Source organism: Centruroides vittatus, unplaced genomic scaffold (assembly GCF_030686945.1).
Source record: "Centruroides vittatus isolate TY-2023 unplaced genomic scaffold, ASM3068694v2 scaffold_1015, whole genome shotgun sequence".
NCBI lineage: Eukaryota > Metazoa > Arthropoda > Arachnida > Scorpiones > Buthidae > Centruroides > Centruroides vittatus.
In genome coordinates, this window is record NW_027122666.1 from 1,384,001 (window position 1) to 1,402,636 (window position 18,636).

Sequence of the window (18,636 nt, forward strand, 5' to 3'; positions counted from 1 at the left end):
GTTTGTTCAATAAATAAAAAAGGGTTTTTTTTTCATCCATTGTATATGTAAAATGTCTCTGTGCCTTTTCTTAAGTTCTACATATGTTCATTCTTTTATTATTTTGTGCTTTCTGGCCCATTTTAATGAGCGGTTTGGACGAATGTTTTCGGAAAGTTATAATTTAAGCCAGGAGGATTAACCTTTCTGTTTTAGATTTTTATTTTTTATTTTTAGCTTTTTAAAGGTAAGTTAGATGTATGATTTATGTATGACAAATATGAAACGTGGAATGCTTTCGTAGAGGAAATTGTCGCTACCAAAAGAAATCTCGATTAAAATGAAATTTAAGTAGGACATTTAAAATGATGATTTAAATTTAATTCGGAAACTTTACTATTTTTTACATTTGGTGAAAAAGTAGAAATTTTATTACTGAGAAGGAATTTTTTAAATTTTATTATCTTTATCTCGTTTTGTCATATTTTTCTTCAGGGAAAAATTTGAGTTACCAGTTCAAAAATAATGTCGAGCATTTAAATATTTAGCGCCTAGAAACAGATTTTGGGGCTGTATTGGCCCAACTGCACTCTTTTCTGGGGTTTATTACCAATAATACCGAATACCTCAGGTAATAAAATTTTTTTAAGACATGTTTCTGTTCTGCATCCTTCTAAAGATTTCTGCAACCATTATTGTTAGCTCCCACGCAAAACATATGATTACACATAAATTAACTTTTACACTTAGAAAACATCTATATATATATATATTATGTTAGAATTACTAGAATGTTTATACCGTAACACATCTATGTTCATGCAGTAAATGACCTAATCTGATTGAGAGTGAGTAAGACAATATAGTCAATGATAACATCTGCATACAGTGTTATATTGTAACTAGCCTAACATGGCCCACTTCATTTGTTTTTATTTGATTTGAAATATATTTTAATATATATATATATATATGTATTCTAGTCTACATTTATTATATAATTATTACTGTAATAGGGTTTAGAAAGTCCTCACAGGGGCAGATCACCTATGTTTATGTCGCCATCTTTCATCCAAAGTTTATGCTAATTATTAATTTATATAATTTGAATTTTTACATAAATGCTTTTACTTATGAATCGAAAGTCATTCATTTTATAAATATTGAATGATAATTAGAAAAAAAAATTAAGTCAAAAATACATGTTGAGTGAAAAAAATGACGGAAATGAATCCGTTGCCTCTTATACTTTGTAAAAAAATTATAAAACAATAATAAAACCACTAAAGGTTGGTTCGTGAGTTCGGGTCTTGCCAACGTGCTAGCCACGTGGAGTTTTTCGGGTTTTATTCACGTTCGCAAGACCGAAATTCACTTTCCCTATAAAGTCTTCTCAGAATGTATCTCCCTTTACGTGACGCGTTGACGTGTACAAACAAACAAACAAAACTACAAGACAGACGGTCAGACAGTAGGAATGAACATATAAACGTTTTTTCCTCTATTTTTAATTACTGACAACGAAAAATACGTTGTTTAATTATAGAATTCTACGTTTAGGCTTGAAAAATTATGTTTATTGCATGAAAGATTGCAGTTTTACGAGTAGGAAAATTCAGAATTTTCAAGTTAAATGTAAAAACAAAGTTTGGAAATAGTTCAAAATTCTAAAAATAAAAACAAAGCTATATTTATTATAGTTGCGTGCATACAAAAATAGATTTTTTTTACTAAAATATTATAAAAAATTTTAATTTTTTTAGAATAAATTTTCTAAAGATTTTTTTCTCCAGCATATACTATTCACCATATCTCTGAGAATCGCGATCTACCGGTTGGAAATTGCCTTGTTAAAGGATATAACGATAACAATTGAATTTATAATAGACCACAAGTAAATTGTAGACAGAAAAAATGACCTAGCTTTATTTATTTTACTGTTTTTTTAATTCTTTTCATAGACCTATATTGTCAAGGTAACGAGGTCAAGTTTGAAAACGAATTAGTCTTTTACTTTTTCTTCATTTTAAAATACTTTTTAATTTTATCCAATTGCTTTCTTCCTTTTACCTTGTTAAATATATGAAATTTTATGTGTTATTATATTTATAATTTAATTTGCCGTACTTAATTTGCCTTAATTAGCATTAGCATATTAATGTACAACCCTCTGTTCGTTGGCAGACGACTCGTGAGTGGAGTGCCTTTAGGATGGATTTTTTATGAGAAACTGGCCTCTTTTTAGGTGTTACAAACGTGCATAAAACCCGGAAACTCCACGTAATCAGCTAATTGGAGAGGCGCGAACCCACTCCCAGCAACCAGTGGTTTTATGTACGGTGCAACCTGTCATTTAAATTATGAAAAATTCATGTAAAATTCTTATTACGTAGCCCTCAGTTAACGTAGGTTACATTTTGTAAACGAAATATGAGGAATAATATTAAATTTTCCAAGAGAATGTAAGGTTTCTCGTAGTGGTATTAAAGATTGAATTTGAATTGATGGATGGAATGAGGCAATGCAACACGTAAGTCATCTTTCAAGAGGAATTTCTATGGGAAACTGATCTTTGTTTAGGTGTTAAACACGTGTAGAAAGCCCGGAAAACTCCGTTGGCGAGATGCGCCATTGGATAGTTGGTCGCGAGACGCTGTTTAAACTGTACTGTAGAATTACACTTTACAGTAATTTAATGGTTAATTCCTCAATATTTTTATACCTTTTTTTAATACTTTCGGATGTTGGTATAGGGTACACTTTTACATCAATTTGGCATCATTCCTACCTTTTTATAATGAGAAACAGCCAAATTATCGTTTATAAATCGCATCATTCTATTAAATTTCAGTAATTAGGTCCGTTTAGGCAGTTTCCGTTTTATACAGATTCCGTTTTAGTCAGGTTTTACTGCATATCAGTAGGAAAAAAAGTAGACAATATGGAAAAGTTACTTTAAAGTAAAATATCTTTTAAAAAATCAATAAAATATTCAGTTATTTTATTATAAAATGAGTAAAAAATAACAGAAATGAAATATTTTTGTACATTAATTTTAATTAATTCCTTTTTTTTATTTATAAAATATAAAAATATAATAATTTTTTAAATTAAAAAACTGAAATATAATAATAATAATAATAAAATTTTAACTTTTATTTTTAGAAAAATAAATAAATAAATACTGTAAATGTAATAAAAATTCGAAATCCTGCCATCTATGTTTCAAATTTGACATTAAATCAATTATTGTCTAAATGCTAATTAAATAAAAGATAATTATAGATTAAAGTTTTGTTTAAATTATATTTAACTAATTAAAATTTTAATTTTTAAATTTAATTTAAAAGAGGAAGTTAAAATTTTATAACGTAAAAATAAATAAATAAATAATCATACATTGATATTTTTTAAATCTGGTTTTTCTTATAAAATCGCTTAATAAGCTTATTGTGTTTAATATTTTAAATAAATTTATTTTATTTTATCAATTTTTTAGGGTATTTATAGTAGATTAATTGATTAGAGTCAGGAAATCAGTCTGTTGGCTGCCTGCCTGTCTGTAAACAACCAGTAAAAATATATGTTTAAGACAATTAAATTATAAGTGAAAGAAAAATATGATTTAAAAACAGAAAATGAACCTTTATTTGATCAAAATCAAAGCAGGAAGACCTAAATAAGTATGCAAGTTACTTAGTAAATTCTGTTTCCTGCTTCTTATATTAATTATTTAAAGTTTATATTCAATTATAATTATTCTTTAACTAATACAGTAAAACCTGTTTAAAACGGAGCATAAAAACTGGAAAATTCTTCGGAACCAAGCGATAATTCTTCGGATAATTCTGGAAAATTCTTCGGAACCAAACTCTTTAACATAGGAAATCTATGTTAAAGAAAAACCTGTTCAAAACGGAATCTTGCCAAACCGGAAAAATATGATTCCGGTTTACGCAGGGTTTACTGTATAAGCTGAATTATTGTTTATATTATAACTGCATTGCTTTAAAAAATTATATTTTTACTTATATATACGGGGGGGGGAATATGTGGATAGGTAGGTGGAACGATTTTGTTCGTCCTCTGTGAAGCTTAATAACTCCTGTGCTCTTTGTCTCAGATTTATTGAAATTTTGCAGGGAGGTTTGTGTATTAGTTGCATTGATGTTATTAAATTTCGGTGGTTAAAGGTCGAGGGGATGGGAAGATAGAGGGGGGGGGTCGTGTGTCATATCTCGAGTGGGCTCGGACTTAAATGTAGATTTTACTCGTTATCATCATTCACAATTTTTTGATTTTCTATTGGAAAAACTGCGTTTAAAATTTTAAAAAGTCTTTAAAGTTTGAATTATATCTTATATATAAGCTTTGCTTTTGGGTCTTTCCTTACACGCTTCAATTACTTCAACACGTGTCTTTGATTTTTCGATGTCACGTACGACGATAATGAACATCAAAGTGTAACTTATATAAAAGTTTGGTGATAAGAAACTTTGTGAGATTATCTCTTAACCTAATCTATAAAGGACAGAGTAACTTAATGGATACCCATCATATATCATATACTGTGTATTAATTAATACTGCTGTACGCAGAGCAGTCGAGAAGGGAAAGCTGGGGATTTTTTCGGACCCTTACTGGTTCCAACCACTATAAATTAATGTTATTTAGACTGTACCTTAAATAAATACAATCTTTAAGACTGCTTTTATTAATTAAGAAACATTTAATTAGTTTATCTGATTAAGAAACATTCAATTAAAATTAGAAAAAAGGGCCCGCTAAGGGTCAAATGGGGCCCTCTCTAACCTCAAACCCCATACAAACTCTCGATGGCCCTAGCTGTAAGTGTGATTAATTAATAGTTAATTGATGTAACAGGCAATTTCCTAGTACAAATAAAGATTTGATTTGAAAATAAATAAATATCAATAGTTAATAACCCGAGTAATCCGGATAATCGGAGTGTTAGAATATATAAATAAGTATTTTATTATTTTTAATTCGCTTAATTTATTTACTATAAGGATCATTACCTATGGTAGAATATATTATATATATCACAATTAAATCCATGCTAACCTATATTTAAATTCCATTTTTACTTGAAATTTAAATAATTTAAATCTAAAAGTCATTATTTTTTAACCCGGGAAATCGAATTAACTTGAGTTTTGGAAATATTCTCGATAATTTGCGTACAGGTTTTTAGTGTCAATATTTAGTTTAATGATAATAATTTCAAATTTAATCTTGTTTAGTGTTCAAGCATGTAACTTTATTATTAAGTAGACACTACGGATTCACATTGCACCCAATTTTATAATATAATCTCTATCTAATGTTTAAAAAATCCAACAGCGAGTTGCTTAACTTTCCCGACAACGTTTAAAATTGTCTGTGGCTCCATCTGTTATCATATGTTATTATTAAAAACATTTTATATTTTTAATTATTATAAAATAGCAAAAATCTTAACTTTAAGGGTAGGGATGGGTTTTGTAAAAATTTGTAAATGCTAATAACGAGTGAAATCGTCATTACGTTCGACCTCACTCGAGATATGACACAGGACTCCTTTTTATCTCCCCACCCCCTCGATCTTTAACCACCAAAATTTAATAGCATCGATTCCCTAATACACGAAGCTCTCTGCAAAATTTTAGAGATTTTCGACAAAAAGCACAGGAGTTACTAAGCTTCAGAGAGGGTGAAGACATAGAGTTTGTTTTTTTTAATTATGGCAACGCAACACTTGAGCGATTTGCCTAAGGGGGATGCCTTCCGGGAGGTCTTTTTAAGGGAAACTGGCCACTATTTAGGCCGTTACAAACGTGGAGAAAACCCGGAACTCTACGTGGCCACCCCGTCTCGAACTCCCAGTGTTCAGGGAACGAAGACCGCTTGACCACTGGTGGACCTACCAGACATACAGAAAAACCCCCGAATTATTTATATTTCTCGGCGTTTTAAGATGTTTTACGTCCAAAAATGTAAAAATCTTTTAAGGGTCAATTTTTGATCGATCGCTTTACTTTCCCTCTGTTATATATAACAGAGCCTGAAAAGTTAAAATTAGATTAAAATAACTAAATATATGTTTAATATTTTTAAAAAATCATAAAATTATATTAATAACAAAATTTTTTTAATAAAAACTTCATTAAGAAGCTTCCAAAAATTGATAAATAAATTCAATATAAATTAACAAAATTAACCTTTATTTAATTATTGGCCATAGAAGCAATACGTCATAAGCACTCTATGTAATAGGTACTTGCATGTAAATTGCTTGAAATTAAATTTATTTTGTAAATTATACCAATTATAATGGTTTATTTTAAATATTAAATCTAATAATTATGAATTTATTTAAAATTTAGAATATAATTGCTAAGATTTAATGCTGTGTGTCAATGTTTTCGTGCTTCTAGGCAACAAGTAACTACTGCAATTAATAAATGATAATTTTAATTAAATTTAAGTATTTTGTAAATTAAATATTTAGACAATTATATAATTATTCGAAATCGCGGGCAAATATTTACACCTTTATTTTATCAAATTCCGTACAATATAAAAGGGTGTTAACAATTGTATTTTGTTTTTCGCCTGAAAACAAACAAGAACTCGTACGGAACGTAATTATTCGTCTTGAAACCGCAAATGAAATTCATTTAATTGTATTTGTAAACAAATTGTAACAAAACAAATAACCATGTAAACTCTCAACATGGGGGTCAGCAGAGGGGACAGGCTGACACTCCCCCAGGACATATCAAAAATGAAATTGCGAGTGCGATGTTTCTATTGGTCTTGCTGGATCATGTAATCTTTCCAACAGTTAACAATTAATGGCCAATAAAAAGAACAGGAATCTGCTTCGTCCATTCACAAGGAAATATTAAACCCTTAATAACTCTTTAAACCAATTTGTTTGTTTTTTTTAAGGTTAGCTTCAACATATACTGTAACTTCTATAGTAGATAATATTCTAAAGGTTTTTTTTTTAACTCTTTCCGCCCTGTGGGCACTAAGAGGGCCTCTTTTAGTAGGCCCATTATGGGTTCGGCCAGGCCCACAATGGGGCGACCGGGTGGTGAGGGACGGGGACCGAAATATCCGAACGGACCACCCCCCGAAAAATTCCTGGGGATTATTCGACCCGTTCGGATTCGATCCCGGGTCCCCCAGAGCGGTAGGCTGCCACCTTTACCGCTCGGCCATCCGGCCGTCATATATTCTAAAGGTTGTGTGTTACGGCTGTGGTGCATTATATGGCTTTACGGGCCGAGGCGAATTTGAATTAGAGGGCTTAATGTACAGTAGTTTTGACTTCAGGCACTTTTTTCAGGCGGTGGAAATATTTTCTTATAAAAGATTGGTTTGGGGACCCCTTTTAGCAGGGCCGGATTTATCAATCCAGGGGCCCTGGGCACAAATTCGGTGGGGCCCCCCTTTAAGAGTAGGCAAATTTGATGATTTAGAAAATTTACACAAAATACTGTACTTTCAACTAGATTTCAACTAGGAAGTTGTAAATTTCATTTAAAAATAAGGTTATTGTAAACATACATATATTTTATTCTGTAAAACTAATTATCTTAATTTAATTGAAAATTACCTATGTAAAATTTTTTTCCCGGAATTTTCTGATATGTTTCATAGGTTTTTTCCTCGGGTTTGGTTTTCTCTGCCTGGGCCCTCATTAGGCCACACTAGGCTGTCGCAGTAATAGGAAAAAAGATTATGTTTAAACATAGTTTTGTGGGGGCCCCGGGCACCGGCCCCAAATGTCCTTATGTAAATCCGGCCCTGCCTTTTAGTGTAATTACCCTTTTTGCCCATAGAATAACGAACCAGCTTCATTTGAAATCTCCAACTCGAGACGAATGGCCTAATCCAGGCGTGGCCAACAGTTTTTTCCCCCGGGCCGAATTGGAAAGAAAAATTTTTTCACGCGCCGAACTAAATATTAAAATTAAAAAATGTTAAATACAAAAACGATTTATTCAAGTAAATAAATGTTTAAATATATTAGTATTATATTTCTAGCAAAGCAGACGAATTACTAAGTTAAATTGAATATCAGCTGTATATCTTGAATACTGTGTAACATGTCTCGAACTGTCTAACATACATTATTTTATGATAAATATTAATATTTTAAATTTATTATTATTATTTTTTGGCACTATCACACAGACGAGCACAAAAGTTGTAAATCTCTACAATGGAATTTTTTAAAAAAATAATCCATTCGACCAATTATTGGAAGTTAAGTAGCTAATATTGAAAGATTAATAGCGGGCTGCATAAATTCATTAAGCGGGCCGTATGTTAGCCATGCCTGGCCTAACCTGAAAACATTTACTCAGTTTTAAGTTAGATCTTTTCTATTTTATCTAAAAGATTATGGGCCATATAAGCATGTGCCTATGCACACTGAACTAAACAAGTGATAAGCAATATTTACTTCATTAACTATCATTAACACGGCGATGTTAAGTTTATAATCTGTATAGCCTTATGATATTTAAATGTGCCAGACGTATCAAATGATACTCCTAAATATTTAAATGTAGCCTGTGTATAAACAGTATGGTAAAACTGAAGTACTATCGAACCAACTGCACACGGGCGTACAGTACGTCCTCTTCATAATATATTTGATACATTAAAATAATGTTTTTCCTTTGTTATTTAGAAAAATATTTTGGTATATTTTTTTATTATTAAAATCATGAACAGGTAGTCGGTTTCTATAGCATATAAAATTAAATTTTTTCGAAATTTAGGAAAAATATCTGATATAATTAATGTTTAAAAATTTTAAGTATTTAAAATTAGCATTTTAAACCAATCAAACAAGGTTAAATCGTCATGTGTCTTATTTGAATTGTCTTATCAGTTTTTCAAATACAGCGTTGCGTAGTGTCTCCATCTGTTGTCGAAAATACAAACAAAACTCGAATTGGTTTCTTTATTTTACCAATGTTTGTATAATAAATAAAATCACATATCAGGATTGTTTTTAAAAAATATATTCAACAAATACATTGTAAAAATAGTTTTAAATTCCACCATAAACATGCCACATGCCGTTAATGCCAACCGTGATGACCGTGATGTCCGTGATCGTGATGTCCATGATGTCCATGATGTCCGTGATGTTCATGTCCTCCGAAATGCGAAATATGAATATGATGAAAGTGAGGAACGTGATGAAAACCGTGTATAGTATTCGTGTGATGCTTCACGCTAAAATACGCATAAAATTATTAATTTAAAATAAGATACTAAAATAGTAAGCGCATAAAAATACTTACGGGATGGGGAAGTAAACGTGTTTATGCCCGTGATGTCCGTGATGCAGTGGTATAGGTACCGGAATTGGTAAAATCGAGTGCCCTTTATGACCACCCATTGACATGATAGCCGCTAAAGCAGCCAAACCATGCCCACCTTTGTCACCACATTCCGTATGGTTAATCATGGATGCTATCGTTATCACTACGATCAACACGAAACTCGAATAACGTTTATCCATGTTGAATCTAAACATAAATTAATTTATATGCTTTACATAATTCTACAAACGTTTAACTCGATTATATTGCCATAGTAGAAGTATCGTTTAAGTGAATCGCTAACCTACCTGCTGTTAGTAGAGAACCTTTCAGGATGCGGAATAAATATTACGAGATAAGTAGAGTAACCTGGCTTAAATAGTGTGGCATTCAATCATAAAATTGTCTTAGTTTTTTGTGGTCTATTTTCACAGATTTCCTTTTTTTCAAGGTCAATTGTTTTTTCTTTTTTTTTACTGAATTTCGCTCTGGCATTCATTACCTAACGTTGTTTAAACTACGTTTTCCTGAACAAAATTTTACTTAAAGGAAATTCTGTTCCATATTAAACGTCAATGAACCAAAAAGAAGCTCATGCATTTTGTTTTGTGCATATATATGTATACACGTAGACATATTTTAAAAAAATTAAAATAAAATAAAATTTAATTCGTTTGTTTACTTTTATTCAGGTTACAGAACATTGACAGCTGTTTACACGGTAAGTTACATGATTTATGTGGCCATTTTTACAGGATATCAGGTAAATGAATAATGAATGTTAATCTGTTTTAGGCTATTTACATGAAATTTTATCAGGCTTTTTTCTTCCGGTTTCGGCAGCAAATTAGTTTATATGTTGCAGCGAAGCCACACTTTCTTGTAAATAAATTATTAATTTTTATTAGTAATTCGATAAAAATTTAACAGTTAATAAAGTTATTTTAAGTTATAAATTTTAAATATAATTTAACTATTTTAATTAATTAAATTAAGTAGGAATGATGGAATAATTTAATGTTTCGCATTAATTCACATTTACGCTCTTAATAATGTTAATAAATCTCCAAATGTAATATAAATTATTTTAAAAATACATAAAATATATTAAATTAAGTTAAATAATTAATTATTTTATAAATTTTGCTTTTAATAACGCTTAAAATTTCAAAAAAAGTTTCAAATTTCGTATATAAAGCGCAGTATTTTTAATTAAAAAAAAAAAATAGAAATGAATTTCTAGTTTTAAGGTGTTTAGTATCGTCTAATGATGCACAAGTTATTGACCCATTATTTTTAAAAACCCATTGCACAATTAATGACCCCTAAATTTAAGGAAGTTTTATTCTATTGATGATATAGCAGTTATTTCTTTGTAAACTGCCATTACTGAAATGGTATGACCGACATATTTTTTATATATAAGATTTTTGTGTAAATTTTAATTGTTTGTCATACGAAAACCTTTCTTATAGCTGCTTACATAATATATATACATGTTAAAATATGTCTATATAAAATATTAGATTTTGTATGTTATAAAATATATACTCATATTCTTACGGTGTTATTATGGGCATGGATGGATTTAGGCTTGTTAGGCCCTAAGCTATAGAGGTCCTAAACTGCAGCTCGTTTAGCTTATGTGCAAATCCAGCCTTGGCTATGGATTATATACTACATTCTTATATTATTAATATGGTTCTGTATGTTACAAACTTACCTTGCATTCTTTTTATGGTACTAAGTGTTATACATTCCTACACTACACTGATAGTGCTATTCATTATAATTTATATTCTTGCAATAGTGCCTTGTGTTATCAACTATATTTCACACAAAGGAACCCATTCATTATAATATTTCTTTATTAAAATACATAAATTTATACAATAAAAACATGAAGTGATGAATATAATGTTTGCATGTTACCATCCACTATGCCATCCACTATCCCAATCCTTCCATCCGTGATCATCCTGAATTGCAACGTATTTTGTATGAAATTCATGGACACTATTAAAGAAATAATAAAAATAAATAATTACATAAATTATTCTGTAGACAAGTTAGCACTAATTTACATATATTAAAACAGCTTTTGTTTATTTTATATTCTTGTTTTTCCCCTTTTGAACTGTTCACTATATTATACAGAAATTATACGATATATAAGTTATATACATAATTTTGACGTTAAAATTATATACTTGTATTATTAGTACAATTTCAATTGTAAAAATTGTTGCAAGAGACACTTAAATTTTAAAAACAGTAAATGAAACAGAATATTAGATTCTGAAACATTTGTTGTAGTAGAGTTTTTAGTTTTATTCTTGAGATAATTGTTTAAAATAGAATATTAAATTTTACTATTAATCCTGAAACAATTGTTGAAACAGAATATTAATTTTGAAACAATTGTTAAAGTAGTGTCTTAAATTTCAATTTTAATATCGAAACAATTGTTGAAACAGATTAATTACATTTCAATCTGAAAAACACGTGGAAGTATTGAAATTGATTACATATATCAATTTCAAAATTACATTTAAAAAGAAATGCTTTTTCATGTAAACATTAAAAATCAAATTATTATAAATTTGATATTGTGTTTCAAATTAAAATAACTTCAATTTAATTAGGAAAAGAAACAAAATTAATTTAAAATAATAAAAACTTGAAGAATTAGACAATTAATTTACTAAATTTCGATCGACAAGATCGAATAATCTGTAAATAAATGTAATTAAAAAGCGATTAATTTAAAAAACAAACTGATTTATATCAAATTTATTTTTATTATAAAAATACTTTTTTAAATCTATAAAACCTAGATAAATACAATCAATCTATAGTTACAATTAAACTGGGTTAATGTCTGAGTCAAAATAATTTCGTTTAGTCTACGTAACTTTCTTTTCCTCTTTTCCTCGGAGGAAAAAGTTAAATCCTTACATGAAAATAATAAAAAATAATTATTTTAACTTTGTTCAAAATAAAAATATTAATAATAATAATAATAATATAAGAGACGCCTTTTGTATCCATTTTTTTTCCTTTAACTGGAGGAAAATTTTTGTTAACAGTTGTAATTGAGTTTATTATTTATTTTTATTTTTGAAAATAAATACGAAAGAAAAGAAAACAACTTACGGATAAGGAACAAATATCTTTTTCTTCTCCTGATGAATTTTGATTGGTATAGGAATAGGAAGAGGTAGAATTATTTTTTTAGGTGCTAGTGCCTTAGCGATGAGTCCAGCTGCTAGAATCTTCTTCAATTTATCGCCTTCCACTTCCATAATTAATAATAATTGAAGAGTTACGATGAAAAGTATGCAAATTTTCGCCCTCATCATCTGTCAAAACGATATTTATTCATTGTTAATAATTAATAAGCTGTTAAATTTATAATTAAAGTTCAAGAAGGCAGAAGGCAGGTGAAGTTTCCTGTAATTTGATAGCTCTTTTCCTGTTTTGTTTATCTTAAAGTACAACTTATTTAAATGTCAGAGGGGCAAGTTGGAAAAAATAGAAAAAAAATTAACATGCAAGATGTTTTAAAAATTAAAAATATTTAAAGAAATTCCGAGCAAAACTGTGTAGTGATGCTTTACGCTCTTTGAACTTTAACCAAATCACACATTAAACAAGTTTAAAGCATGAAAATAAAGTTTAAACCAGTTTAAAGTATCATACAGAGTGCATTCAGTTTTTACGTGATAAAAATTTAATTATATTTTAATAATTTTAAATGTCCACACAAGAAATTTAATTAAAATTACACAATTTAGAGCATGTTTCTACAGAAGTCGATACTAAATACCGATCAGCTAACGTAATAATTCAATTAAAAAAGTGTTGTAGGTGACTTACTTTAAGTCTCGATACACGTAAAAAATAAATTACATAAAAACAAGGCTTACTTTTACAAAGGAGGCTCGCAGAATACGAAACAACTTTCTCTTTGAAGAAAGATTTGTTATGATAATCCTCAGTTCCGTCCGGTCTTTTTAAATAGCGATCACGAATGAAAGTAGTTCTTTGAACCGCTTACAAAAATAGCATCACCTTAACATATTTAACTCCACCTCATTTTCTCCATCTTTACCCTTTACGTATCCTAAGGGAGAGAATGTAATTAGAAAAACTCCGATTCATCCATTCAAAAAAAAAGCTAATTTTGACCACTAAGTGGTTTCCCAAAACGTATTTTCCTATAACAGAGATACGACTTTCTTTGGTGAGGGGGTGAGGAAAAGAAAGTGTTTTCAAGAGGAAACGACTGTCTTGCCCTGTTCGGGTCAAAGAAGCATTTTTCCTTTCCTACAGAAGAAAAAAGAAAACGATAAAATGAATAACGGCATTAAAATTGGATTTCATATCTTTTCCTCTCCTATAGGAAAGTGAAATTTTCTGAATGTCGTACGCAGTAAATTCATGTATGCATAATTAGATATCATGTCTAAGTTTAGCTAAATTTAAACGAGGGGAATGAATTTTTATGTCTGAATGAAGATTTTGGGCTTATAATTTGTTTAATATACTTAAAGCATAATTATATTATACCTAAATATATTATTTTAAGGTTTTTATTCCATGAAAATCTACTCAAATTTGTTGTAGGGAGTGATAAAAACATATTTTCTACGTCAATTCTTATATTTCACAGTTAAAAATTGGCGAGTAAGATGTCTTGTTTGTTTATTAAGTTACGGCAACGCAACACTTGGACGATCTGCCTAGGGGTGATGCTTTTCGGAGGGTCTTTTTAAGGGTAACTGGCCCCTATTCAGGCGTTACAGATGTGGAGAAAACTCCACGTGGCCAGCCAGTCCTGGCGAGGCGCAAACCCACGACCGAACTCCCAGTGTTTACGGAACGGAACCGCTTGACCACTGGTGGGCCGAGATATCTTGAAGTGAGATTTCAACTCATAAAATTATTCTTTATTCATTGAATAAGGAAAATTTCGAAAAATTTGCAGTTATATCCACTTAAAATGTCATGTATCAATAATATAAAATGCAGATACATGTCATGTTATGTATCTGATTTTAAAGAAAATACCTGTTTATACGGGTCATACCTTCATTGTTTTCCCCTTGAAAATTCGAGATGTAATATGAAGATAATTTTTAAAGTTTATAAATTTTCAGTTTATATACATATTTTTTAAATATTATTTAAAATTTTAATACTTTTATTGCTTTTACTTATAAAAAAATAATTTTTTAATATAGAAAGTTTAATTGTAATTTTTTATTTAAAAAACTCAAAAATTTAATTTAAAAGATTAATAGAATTTTTATTAAAAATTTTCCCGAAAATTATGTTTAGAAAGATTACAATAAATCATAAAACATTTATAATTTATCATTTTTATTGTAATTTTTAAGGAAGAAAAAACGAAAAATGTTCAGAATTTAAAATTTTATAAAATATTATTAATTTTTTAAGAATAAAAAGAAAATTAAACGTAGAAATCAATAATTTAAATTTCAAAAATACATAACAAATTAATTATAAAATATTAGTATAATATGCGTACAGGTCCTCCTGTGAGTATAAACTTATATTATCATCTGAATTCTATAATTTCTGAAGGTCAACGGGACCAAAGGAATCCTTTTGCCCTTCACAAGAGATCCAAGAACCATTTGGATTAGAGTTATGGTAGAAGACAACGCAACAACAAGGGTAAGATGCTTTCCTTTCTAAGAGAAATTGACTCTTATTTACATGTTAAGACATGTGAAGAAAACCCGCTAAACCCCACGTGCCCGTTGGTCAGGCGCGAATCCATGACCAATGTTCCTGGTTTCATCCACTTGGCCATTGATGGGCCAATTTTGAAAGGAGGTTGCACTTTTGGCTGGTGAAAACTTAAATCTATGATTTTAATGAAAATTATATTCGTAATGCAAATTTAGAAGAAAAATTGCATTTCTTGAAAGCTGGTAATTGAAGATTTCAATGAAAAATTATATTTTAAAAGGCTGATATTTAAATGATTGAAGTAGAAAAAATAATTTAACATTTTTTTCTATTATAATTTACGTTAATAAAAGATATTAAAATATTAACACAGTAGTATTAATTTAATTTATAAATTTAAAAATAAATGAAGTATATCTGTGTATAATCTCTACGATTACTCTTTAAGTAAATGATGTAAAATCCATGAAAAAAATTAACAAAAATACTTTAATTTATTTATAAATGTAATCATTTTTTATAAAAATTAAATTTTTAATTAAAAAACAAAAGTATAAGTTACTAAAAATAAAAATTTCGATAATAAAAACGTGACTTTCCTCAGCTCCCAGCGACTTTCCTTCCTCTCAAATACAAAACTTCTAAGAATTACAATAATTTCCTACTTTAATTAGATTTATCTTTATTATTTTCCTTAATTAAATCATATCTAATCTACAATAAAGGTTAAAAAAAGTTAAGAAAACTTCAAATTAAATCAATATTTTAGTGTGTATTTTTTAAATAATTCAGTTACTGTAAATCTAATTAGAATCTGCTTGAAAATAAGCTTATCGTGATTATTAAAGGATTATTTTTCCTCCTCTTTGAACTTCCTTCGTTTTCAAGATCGTACATTCATAAATAACTGTGACGAATCCAATAATTGGACAATTCTTTAAACAGGGATGAGACCGATTGCGTGGAAAAAATGGCATTTTTTTAGTATTAAAAAGATGTTAAATCCGTTTATTTTAAATTATAATGGATAAATACAATATTTGGATTAAAATTTTGGCTCGAATTCTTCCATTCGTTCTTGTACCTTTCCTTTCCAATTCGTCTTGTCCTGGGCATTTTTATTATGCATCTATCACTTTTTGGAGAATTCCTCGTAGTCATGGCTCATTTCTTTCGTGTTAATTTAATTAAAATGTTAATTTCCAATAGATTTTTACATTAAGACAAAAACAAAAGTCAATTAAATATCATCTTTATGTCATAGTTTATATCTATCGATTACTTCCAGAAGGACGATCTTAATCTAAAAATATATTTATTTTTTCCTCCTCCTCTCAGTAATACGATGATAATCCATGAAAAACCTTAAAAATAATCGAATTAACAATGTTATATTTTATAAATTATATTTGCAATATCACATTTCCAATATTATTGATGCTTTACACCATTAACTTGATATATTTTTATGATATAAAAATAAATGGTTACATTACTTTTATATTATATATTTTGAAAACGTGGTCATAAAATTTTCATATTTTTTAGATAAAAATGTATATTTTGAAAAAATATATCGCGCTTCTTTATAAACTTCTGTAACGATAATGCACAAAATGGTTGCTTTATTTTTAGGTTTTTTCTTATTTTCTTCACGTTGCTTCACCCTCAAACTTATCAAAATATATTTATCATCATTTTGTAAAACTGTATAAATTAGATTTTACCTTAGAACTTCAGCACAAAGCTTGAATTGGCGTGTTGCATAATGAGACATCTATCATTATGGTGCTTTGCAAACAGAGTTTCTATGGCAGAAATCATTGCTAGCATTAAAATATTAAAAATTATCACGTTACTATTCTAGATAATCACATAAACCTTTATTCCTCCAAATTAGAAATTAAAAACGAACAAACAAAAAAACTGCTATCTATATGCAAAACTACACATTGACATACATTCAATTGTTAAGTAATTTATATTCGTACATCAATTATGGTGTGAAATATTTTATTTGTATTAATTATTCTCATTTTAAATGGCTCATAAAATCTATATATAAGTTTTAAAATAAGCTAATTAGTTATTTTTAATAAATTTAACAAGATATAATGTTATTTACGATGAGAATAGCACAGCAATTAAGAAATTTATAGTCATAGATAACGGATTTAGTTTTTCATATATAATTTATAGTTAATTTTGACACGTAATAAAATCTATAAATAGAAACTACAGTTCTGTTTATTATAGTATATATTTTTGGCGCCTTCGAGGGGCCTCAGATATAGGATTCAGAATCCAACACTAACTGGGATCTTACATCTAGAATAATATCAAGTATCGTGTGATATGAGATTTACATTACATAAATTTATATAAAAGAGCCTTACGAGTCCATTTCTTAAATGCTTTAAGTTGTGTGAGTCCTAGCGTCTCATACAACTTAGAGCAACTATCGATTAGAAAATATATGTAGTATTACAGAAATAATCCGTCGCTCAGCTTCTCGAGCTTGAATCTGACATTTTCAAATCTTAGTTTCCGTGTAAATCCATATACCATTGTTGGAAATCCGCGATTTGCATGATATCTAACAATGGATATACGCCTTCGAATACGTATTTGGAATCCTGAATCGATAGATTTTACACGATAAATTGTTTTAAAATCTATATATGGTTTCTAAAAATAATACCAAGCGATTGAAATTATAACAATAACGTGATTAAAGGAATTTTTCTATTTATGTTAGTTCGCATTTTGTTATTGTTTGAATTTTATATAAAATTATCGCAAACCAGTTATATATATTTGTTTAAATTGTTTATTGTTTTGCTTCGTTTCTCAAGTAACTTATCGGGAGATTATATTTTTAAAAGTTTACATGAAGATAATTGTCTGATTGTTTAAATCTTTATTATTTCCGATGCAAATGGAGTGCATTGAATGCATCGCTTCGGAGCCTTCAATCTGGAAGGCTCTAAAACTGAATTAAATTTGAAGTAACACAGCAGGTGAAACATTAATTAAAAATAAATTTATATATAGTCTTCGATTTGCGAATTTTTGTAGATGGGACATCCTGCGGAGAATGGATTATTCATCCAATATTTGGAATTTACCCACGTCTGAAGTTGATGACGATCGCATTCTGCAGGAATATGATTATTACATTTTGAAAGCTTTCACAAAAAAAGATGTTAAAATAAGGTTATATTTAGAATGAAAAACCCTCCAAAATGGCGAAGTAATAAAATAAATGTGGGCGTAATGTTGGTTTATGGAGAAAAATAAACATGGCTTAAAAGTACAAAAAAGGGCACAGAATTGAAAATGTAACCAGTGCCGTAACTAGGCAGGTGCAACAGATGCACTTGCACAGGGCCCATTTCGAAGGGGGCACAAAATGAATGTATTTATTGTATTATTTTCCCAAACCTACTTAATTAAGGAGCCTAAATGCAAATTCTTGCACAGGGCACAGGAATGGCTAGTTACGGCACTGCGTAAAGAAAATATCTAAATTGGTAATTTATATTGCTGACTTCTTTTGGAGATCGTTCACAGTGCTACTTGT

At 29.0% G+C, this 18,636-nt stretch overlaps 1 protein-coding gene across 1 annotated transcript; it reads right to left on the bottom strand.

Moving 5' to 3' along the window:
* Positions 1-9,011: 9,011 nt before the first annotated feature.
* LOC136986229 (uncharacterized protein DDB_G0272718-like) lies at positions 9,012-9,918 on the bottom strand. Its single transcript, XM_067283720.1, has 3 exons — positions 9,641-9,918; positions 9,312-9,539; positions 9,012-9,243 (listed from the first exon to the last, which is right to left on the bottom strand). Exons 2-3 carry the CDS (start codon positions 9,530-9,532, stop codon positions 9,087-9,089), a joined length of 378 nt encoding a protein of 125 aa, XP_067139821.1. The 5' UTR covers positions 9,533-9,539; positions 9,641-9,918; the 3' UTR covers positions 9,012-9,086.
* Positions 9,919-18,636: the final 8,718 nt, after the last annotated feature.

Excerpts from the sequence above, each read along its gene's own strand:
- LOC136986229 (XM_067283720.1), bottom strand. The coding sequence starts at position 9,532 with ATGGATAAACGTTATTCGAGTTTCGTGTTGATCGTAGTGATAACGATA. Across the intron at positions 9,244-9,311 it reads CACGTTTACTTCCCCATCCC|CGTGAAGCATCACACGAATA; the intron begins GTAAGTATTTTT and ends TGCGTATTTTAG.